Raw genomic sequence first — 9,744 nt, 5'->3', positions numbered from 1 at the left:
CTCATATGTGGGATCCGAACCGGGGCCCTCTGGCATCCCAAGCGAGTTCTTAACCATCGCGCCACTCGGCCGGCCCCAGACACTTCTGATTACAGTGAACTACTGCTTGAGCAACGTTGACCAAAGTGTCTACTTGTATACATTTTTTTTGTTATCGGTGTATATGATTACAATTTTAATACAGTATTTTCCTTTCTTATAATGTGTATATATATATATATTTTTTTTTTGGCTCTCTCTGTCTCTCGCTCTGTGTGTGTGTGTGTGCATGCATGTATGTATGTATTTATTGGAGATTTAGGTAAGCAGTGGTAAGTTTCTGTCTGAATGAGGAAGTTCAAAATAAATTTGAAACATGATAAATTATATGTCATCTGTGTTCCAAATCTGTGAAACCAGTACATCCCAACCAGATGACTCAAAACCTGCCTAAAGGAACAATTATCTCATCACTCTTTGGCCCTGAGGTTTTCTTCCTGTTTATCAGACAAGTTTATTATTTTTTGGTGTGAATTTAACAAAATCTGGTTTCTATTTTTAAAGAGTAAGGAGATGAAATAATTACAGATGAAACAGTTTTTTTTTTTTTGCTTTGCTGACCTAACTTTGTGGTGAATTCTGCCCTCCAAAGATAAGATAGAAGTTGGTTTTCTGTAAGAAAAAGATAATATTAATCTTGAAAATAGCCTCAGTTTTTTCTTTAGTCATCTCTTCAGATCATTCCTGTTTGTAGTGGGTGAGGAATAACAAGGAAAAATAAGTAACAACAGTACAGAATTACAGAATTCAAAGTTTGTCATAAAATAGTTCTGTGTTTATTATAGTTGGAAGAGTTTTTATTTTTGTTGGTTAAAGTCTGACCTCTTAAAAACATTGGCTTCATAATCCCTCCACTATGAAACAGATTGAAATGATTGTGGTTTCTGTTGTTGTTGAAGTATAAGTGCTCCCAAATGTATACATCCAAATGAGTGCCCGTCAAAACAGTCTTTGAGAGGACAGATTTAATTATCCTGCCTATTTCTTCCAAACACACTGTCACTGATCAATATATTTATTCCAAAAATATCATCACCCATCAAAGCATTTTGTCCCTCTGTGTTTGGAGTTATCTTCATACTTTGTGGCAAATTCTTTAGAATATCCTCAGGAGCCAGCCATTTTTGTTCTTTGCATATTACAAAAGAAATCAATATTCATTGTAAAAACTTCAGGAAAAACAAAATATTATACTAAAGAATCACCCTTAATCACACCATCTATAGATAACCACTGTTAACGTCTTTTCAGACTCGTTTCTGGGCAAACTTATATATACCCTCAGTTTGACGTTTTCAAAAAACTCACAAACTTCCTCCCCTCCCCACTTTTAAAACAAATGTCATTTTCTTATCTGTTTTTCTCATTTTTATTTCAAATATATTGAGACTGGTTTTCTTATAAACTTAAAATTTGACTTGAAGGCATTTAGAAATGGAAACCATATGAGCACATATTAAAAGTAAATTGTCTTTTTTAATTTGTTATATAAATAGTTGTAATAAATTCGGACTCAGTATATGATCTATCAAGGCTACTATTTGAAGAAAAAATACTTTTTTTTTTGAGGAGGCGTAGTTTATTTTTCTTTCTGGCTGCATCGATTTTTTTTTCTTTTTTACCATCTTAACCATTTTTTTTAGTTCCATATATTTTTTTGTTGTGGTAAAAAAAAATCACATAACATAAAATTTACCATCTTAATCATTTTTAAGTGTGCAGTTCAGTAGTGTAAAATATATTCACGTTGATGTGGAAATGACCTCCAGAATTTTTTCGTCTTGGGAAACTGAAACTCTATACCCATTAAACAACCCCCTATTTCTTCCTTCCCTCAGCTTCTGGTAATCACCTTCTACTTCCTGTTTCTATAATTTGACTACTTAAAGTACCTCATAGAAATGAAATGATACACTATTTGTCTTTTGTGATTGGCTTTTTCACTTAGCGTAATGCCCTCAAGGTTCCACTATTTCTTGCATGTGTATACACCACCTTTCCTTACCCATTCATCTTTCCATGGACACTTGGGTTGCTTCCACTTTTTGGCTATTGTGAATAACGCTGCTATGAACATGGGTGTGCAAATATATCCCGGAGGCCCTGCTTTCAATTCTTTTGGATCTATACCCAGAAATGGGATGGCTGGAGCATATGGTAATTCTATTTTTAATTTTTTGAGGACTCTCCATACTGTTTACCTTAGTGGTTGCACCATTTTACATTTCCACCAACAGTGCATAAGGGTTCCAGTTTATCTATATCCTCACTAACACTTGTTATTTTCTGCTTTTTGATAGTGGCCATCCTAAGGGGTGTGAGGTGAGAAAAATGCCTACTTAAAAATTATATAAGTAATACTGAAATAACTTTTCCTTGTAAAAAGTCAAAACAGTATAGTTAAGATAATTCTCAGGTTTGCATTGTCTCCTTCCTTCTAACTCCCTTCTCAGAGAAAGCCTCTGTTACCAGTTTGGTGTGTTGCCCTCCAGATTAGAAAAGATTGCTGTATAAAATCTAGGTACTGTACTAGATGCTTATTTTGGGAGGAGGGCATATTCTTTTAATGTGTAGAAAATATGGACTCATTTAGTTTCTCTTTATTTTTAATTCAATTTATGACACATTACTAAGCTCAGTAATGTAACCTGATTTGGGGCAAAATTGTTGATTTTTTTTCATCATTTTGTTTTACCCTGAATTCTTTCACATAGTTTATTTTTTGTTTTATGTCCTTTTTTTAGAACAAGAATAACTTCAGAAGCATTGTCAGTTTTCATAGATTTTTAAAAAAAAATCCGTTTCAGATTTTTACCTCTTAAATAATTGAAAAAAATAAGATTAAAAGCATTTTATTTTTAAATGAAAAATGATTTCAGATGGAAATGATTGCAGTAAAGGTTGATTGAAGATCAAAGAACAGTGTAACGGTTTTGGGGGAAAATATATAATTGTGCCTCATTTCCTGTAAATAGGGGCATATCTAATTTTAAATGGCATTTACTTTAAAATGTCCCCAAATACATTTATTTTCGACAGTAATGGACATAAAAGTAACCTTCTGCAATAGCGTTGGAAACAGCTGCGCATTTTAATGTGCAGGTGATATGACAGCTATGTTATATAACAGCTAAAATGCAATAATTAAAGCATTAGATTTATTTATGCAATTAAAAATATTTATTGGGGAACAGTGTGTTTTTCCAGGACCCATCAGCTCCAAGTCAAGTAGTTGTTTTCAATTTAGTTGTAGAGGGTGCAACTCAGTGGCCCATGTGGGGATTGAACCGGCAACCTTGGTGTTATGAGCACTGCGTTCTAACCAACTGAGCTAACCAGCTGCCCCTATTTATGCAATTTTTGATACCAAATTATTTTGAGTAGACTATCACTGAAACCCCATCTGACCTTGATATTAAAAGGGAATTTTTTGATTGGGAATGTTTTTAATATTAAAGTAGCAGCCATGGTTTATGGTTGCCTATGTTTGCTCTGTATAGTGATTGTATCTACTCATGGGTATAGCTGAAAAGATTGTGGTGTGTAGAAATCATCCTCATTTTCCAAACTGTTGGTTTCTTTTGTTACTGCTCTTTACAGTGGATATTTCTAGTGGCACTGAGTCTTAATATCAAGCTGTTGGGTGACCCTACTAAGTAAAAGGGAGGAAGGAAGGGAGGGAAAAGGGTGGCAGGCAGGCAGGCAGGCATAAACTTTCTGACTGTTGATTCTGCCTTCTCTCTGCAGTTTCCCAGAATTTCTAGTGTGGTACATTATTCCTTTTTCCATGTTACTTCTGTCCCTTGTCTGTTTGTGCACTTATCACGGGTGGTGTGATTATTTGTTTATCCGCTTTATTAGATTGTGGAGGCAGCGACCACATCTTATTGTCTTTGAAGTCTAATATTGTTTCATTAAAGAGTTGCTTTGATGTAGTCCTTTGCGTGGCTTGTTAGGACCATTAAATGAGGTAGGGGAACTCGGAAGAAAGCAGGTTTTAGAGGAAGTGAATTCATTGTGAGGCAGAAATGGAAAAACCTGGGGAAGATGTCCTTGGGAGGTAATCATACAAGCCTGAGTCTTAGGGAGAGGAGAGGCAGGGGCTGGGAATACTGATTTGGGCATCAATAGCATAGGGTTGGGCGTTAAAGACTTAGATTTAAAAGAAATTGCTCTGGAGTGAGAAGAGGAGAGGGTTAAGGACTCATCAACCTTGGAGAGATGGGCAGAGGAAGAGAAAAGGCCCAAAAGGAGAGCGAATGAGTGCCCTACAAAGCTTGTAGAATGGAGCTAGAGTAGAATCTTGGAAACACAGAAAGAGAGAGTTTGAATATGGTGGAATGGTCACCCGTTTCAGGTACAACTGAGATGCCAGATGTCCATTGGGGTTTAGTAACTTGGAGGCCATTGGTGGCCTTGAGTAGTGAAGGGAGGAGGGAATAAAGTAAGAGTCAGTCTTTCTAACTTGGAGTTGAAATATAACATACACACAGGAAAGTGCACAGATCACAAGTGAATTTTTACAAACTGACCATACTAGCGAACCTAGCATCCTATAGAAGCCCTTATGACCCTAGCTTGCCAAGGGTATCCACTGTTTTGCCTTCTAACCATAGTCTATTTTCAAAATACATTTATCAGTGGTGGGAGATAGAAGGATAGGGTGGTAGAAAAGGAATTAGGGTGGAGGGTATTGGTTGTGTTTTAAGAGGTGTAAGACCTTCTTGAATGTAAATAAATCCCATAACTTCCCTAGTGGGTGTCCAGTCACTATTTCTTTTTATGTTAGGACAATTTTAATTTCATTCTTTTAGATGTTTCTAAAAGTAAGTATGTTTGAGTGTTTATGCAAATTCAGCTGAAGTTGAATAACTGTTCCCCAAGCATCTGTTTGTGGAATAGTGATTTTCAAAACTTGGCTGATCATGAGAATAGATTCTTGGGCCCATCTTAAGTTTACCGAATGAGACAGTCTGGGAATCTGTGCTTCCAAAAACTCCCCAGGTGATTCTCAAACCTCGTGTACACAGGCCTACAAAGCGAGGCTTCCATTTTATCAAAAAGGAAAGTGGTACATATTTTAAATGGAAGGTCTACTAAGGTAATAGATCTGTAATCGTGGGTGGATAGAGTCACCTTCTTAACACATTGTGGACCGGTGAAGCAGATTTGCGTCTATATATTGTATTTAAATGCCCCGTCCTCAACGTGTTAAAAATGGAAGAGATTATATACTGGATTCTCCATAAAGTTGAAAAAGAAAACCAGTTGTAAACATTGGAGACCCACCATTATTAAGCATCCTTGAATATTTCTGAGGGTGGGCGGCTTGAGGTTTTTGTCTCTAAAACAGTTTTACTGGCACACAGTCAGAAAGTGGTCTTGGACCTAGAGTTCTGGGCAATGCACTTTGATTTGCAAAACAAGGACAGTTTAGCCCTCTGAGTACCCATTATGATCTGAGTGTTTATGACCTCACCAGATTCGTGTCTTGGTTAGCTGTGCCCAAGAATCTGCTCTTGCCGCAGGAGCTGAAGGCTAAATTCAATCTTATGCCTGAGTCTTTATAAAAGAAAAATTTGATTTTAAAAACTGTGACCTGAGTCTTTTGCGTAAACTCATAAGCTTCCTGGAAACTCTGTAAGGGCAGGGACCACATCTGCTTAAGTGTGTGTCCTGTCTAGCACTGTGCCTGACACGGAGTAGTCAGGCAATAAATATTTCTTTTTGAAATAATATTCTAGTTGACCCCTTATAATTGCTATATATAACCCTGGTTACTTTCCCAGATTTGTTTTGCTCTTATCAGTCCTTGATGAGCTTCCATGGAGAAAGAAGTTAAGACAACGGTGGCCTACCCCTTTACAATACTTCTTGTTAGGGCACTATCCAGCCAACTGCCAATCCTGGTGCTGTTTCCACTGACGATTAAGCCTCCTGTGGACTATGTAAAACAGAAGTTGAAAGACAGAGTCCAAAGGTCTAAGATGGAGAATGTACCTTGGTAGGGACAGTAGAAGATATCTTGCTGGGGAATAGAATCAGAAAGAAAGAAAGGTTTAACCACATGAGCCAGAGAACTTACTGGGACACCACTGCCCCAGGTTTGCAGAGCTAAGAATCACCAACTCACCTTTGTTTGAGCCAAATTTTAGTTTTTCCTATGACTATGTATCTCTTACAGCTACATTAGAAACCTCAGACAGGCTAATACATTGGGGTCCTTACTTTGAGACGGACCCTTGGCCGGCAATTCCCACCATATTTGGGCCTGAATTCGGCCTGGTTTAGGTGCACATGGATTCTTTTTGAGATATAGTTTACATAGAGTGAGTTGCACAGATTTTAAGTTGTACAGATCTTACAACAATTTGAGTTTTGACAAATGTATATGCCTTCTGTAACCCGCATCCCAAACAAAATATGGATCATTTCTATCACCCCAGAAAGTTCCCTTGTGCCCCTCTCAGTAAGTCCCTCCCCCCCACCCTTCACCCCCAGGCATCTACTGTTCTGATTTTGTCACTGTGTACTAGGTTTGAGGACATGGGTTTTAAAATATACATATTTTCTTAAAGTCTGGAGGGTGAGAAATGTCACCAATAATATTTACTCAGCTAAATCAGTACCTCTCAATGCGGTGTGGGGAATGCCCCCCAGGAGACCTGGCAGTGTCTGGAGACATTTTTGACTCATGACTGGGGGGGGGTGCTATTGGCATCTAGTGACTGGAGCCCAGGGATACAGTGCACAGGACGGCATTACAGCAAAGAATGACCCAGCCCCAAATAGCAATAGTGCAGGGATCGAGAAACTCCGAAGTAAGTTTTGTGCTCTCTGCAGAGAGAATTCGGGCTCTGTGGATTTCCTGTTTCTTGGGATGACGTTTGTGTTTTCTTTCTTTTGTTTGTTTGTGGACAGCCTGCAGGAAGCTCAAAGGGCAACTACAGGAGGTGGCTTTCTTAGGTGCTACCGCCCTGTGGCCACAGTTCTTGCTGTGGAATGGGCGTGAGGGTGGGCTTGGAGGGGAAAGAATAACAGGAGAGGAAGAAAACAACTTGGGCGATAAAGGCAGGCTTAGCATAATACTAAAGTGAGAAAAAGGCATAAGAGGGAAAAATAAAGTAGAAATTAACAGTCAAGAGTTCAATAAAATGTTAAAATTTAAAAGTAAACGAGTTGCGATTGAGAATAGTCAAGTACATAAAAACTGGAAATCTGAATTAAAACAGTAGAAGGCCATGAAATGAAAATTGGAATATCTGAAAAGTAGATAGGATTAAGGATTGAAAGCAGGGATCAAGAATTAAGGTCAACATAAGGCAGCATATCAAATGAGGGTGAAGCTAGGGGACAATATGAACCCCAAAAGCTCAGAGGATCGGGTGCCTGATGGGGAGTGGGGGAGGGGCATGGTACCAGCTCTTGCCTACCGGGAAGGGCCTGGGAAACAAAGTCCAGGGCGGGGCCGGCTGGCTCCGTGGAAAGTCCCCAGTTCAAGCAGCGTTGTTAGTAGGTTGTGGACAAACCCAGGGGGCAGAGAGCACTGAGCTCGCACCTCTAGATACCAACAGCCTAATGGGTCCTCTCGTGGGGTGTTGGGAGGGACCTCGCTGACTGTGTCAGCAGTAGCTGACTAATCTTTACCCTGGAAGCAAACGAGATTTGTAGCAATATTGCCATGAAACTAAGACCTTTCAACACAAATACTTAATACTTCAGGATGTGTTCATTATTTTTAAAACAGTTAAAGTAATAACCACTCCTTTAAATCACTTCTAGCTCTTTATTTGCTTCTGGAATCTGGGAATTTCCTTTTTTGTGTGTGATTGCAGGCAGACATTTCAGCAGACGTTTTTGTTTTATCTAACGTGTTTGGTGAGTATTACAGAATAGCTTAGTCTTTCATATTACAGGCACTGCAGATCTCAGCAATATGACTTCTGTGATGCTAAACCATGCTGAAGTAGTTAGAACAAGTCCACCACTCATTTATTTTTCACCTCTCTTCCGTCCATTGATGCAGGCAGTTATTGAGTGTTTATGTGCTGGGCAGTCATAAGACTAGGAATACAGATTAAGACACAGCCCCATCCTGAAAGGGCTTCCAATCAGATAGGGAGAACTTGATCAACATAAGTAAATGGATAAATAAGAAAAGAAAAGCAACGAATTTCCCTGTTCTTAAGCAGTTGTACAGAAAGACAAAGCAAGTATAGAACTTTCTAGGCCTAGGAATCAGCAGGTGTGAACTCATGAAGCTGGGAAACAACATGGGAGAAATATAGGGAGTTCCAGTTTTGTGGGAGAAAGCAGAGTGACAGAGATGAGGTTAGAGAAGGTGGTTGGGGCCAGATTATAACGGGCCTCGTTTGGCCCACATAAAAGTCCTAGGCAATAAATGCTGAAGGATCTCAAATAAGCGTAGAAGACAATCAGGTCTGCAATTTAGAAATACCATTCTTTTGCATTGTCGTGGTTTGAGTCATCAGAGGGCCAGGTGTGCAGTTAGAATGCTGCTAAAACAATCTAGGAAAGAAACCAGGGCCCAAAGGAAGATTGTACAGGAGGGGATAGTGAAGGTGAATGAGATTGTTTAATAGGCAAAATTACCGGACTTATGACCAGTGGGATGGGGGTGTTGGTGAAGATGACCTCAGAGTTCCTGATCAGATTATCTAGTTGGGTAGTCACACCATTCCTGAGACAGGAAGTACAGGAAGAGGACCAGGTCTAGGGAAAAGATGCTAGATGGTCAAGTGCTGTGTAGATGGAAGGGATCATTGAGAAAAAACTTTCTGACTTGATTTCACAGCACACACCTACCCATCAGGCCTAGTGTTGACTTGGAGGCACAGGCAAGGTCTTGATGAGTTGGTTTTAGACATGCTTGATCTGGGGAGCTGATGTCCCATCTAGGTGGCACTGTCCACAAGTAATAGGATAAGTGAGTTGGGAGCTCAGGAGAGAGCTCTGGGCTGGAGCTGCATGTCTGGGATGGGAGTCACTGCCTTCATGGCGAAGCCATGAGCGTGAGTGACCCAGTCAGGGAAAGCAAGGCACAGAGAGATGGAGTTTGGGAACTGAGATCGGGGACGAGTTCTGGATGAGAATGGAAAGGGAGAGCCTCTGAATGCTTGATTATTAGAATTACAGAAATAATCTCCACTCTGTTCATTGAATTACTAGGTAAGCTCATTAACAATGCCTCTCCTTGTTGTGTTGGGGGTGGTGCGTGTGTGTGTGTGTGTGAGAGAGAGAGAGATGGAGACTATTTTATAATTTTAAATTTATTCCATAGCATTTGCTCTATTATTTCTAAAAGTGCATTTGTCTATGTGTGTACGTAGACATCTTTTATTTTACTTGAAAGGCTAAGTAGAAAAACTTAGGAATTACTGTCTTCGGGAAATTACAGGTGACCTGAAATTTTAAGTCTGTGAGAACATGTTTTTTAGATTCTGACTTCCAGAAAACTTCAGGAACACAGCACAGTAAGCCTTTCAGGGCAGGAGTGGCTGAGGTTGCAGATATGCTTGTAGTACACACTCAGGTTGTAGCATTGAGAGAAGACTTCAGATTGCTTTTGTGTTTCAGGTAATTCAGAGATCCGTGGGGCCGGCCAGCCTGAGTCTGCTCACCTTCAAAGTCTATGCATCACAGAAAAAGGACTCACCTCCCAAAACTTCTGTGAGGGTTAATGAG

At 39.5% G+C, this 9,744-nt stretch overlaps 1 protein-coding gene across 2 annotated transcripts in view; it reads left to right on the top strand.

The window, feature by feature from the left end:
* Positions 1–9,744, top strand: part of APOO (apolipoprotein O) — a 63,148-nt gene that overhangs the window by 13,952 nt on the left and 39,452 nt on the right. For both annotated transcript variants that reach the window (XM_019626517.1, XM_019626516.1), the window contains one exon: positions 9,637–9,742. In XM_019626517.1, the coding sequence (XP_019482062.1) occupies positions 9,637–9,742 (106 nt within the window). The remainder of the gene's footprint in view (positions 1–9,636; positions 9,743–9,744) is intronic.

The sequence above is a fragment of the Hipposideros armiger genome, unplaced genomic scaffold, assembly GCF_001890085.2.
Source record: "Hipposideros armiger isolate ML-2016 unplaced genomic scaffold, ASM189008v1 scaffold_682, whole genome shotgun sequence".
NCBI classification, from domain to species: domain Eukaryota; kingdom Metazoa; phylum Chordata; class Mammalia; order Chiroptera; family Hipposideridae; genus Hipposideros; species Hipposideros armiger.
Note: the sequence above shows the minus strand (reverse complement) of the source record. Positions and strands in the feature narration are given on the sequence as shown.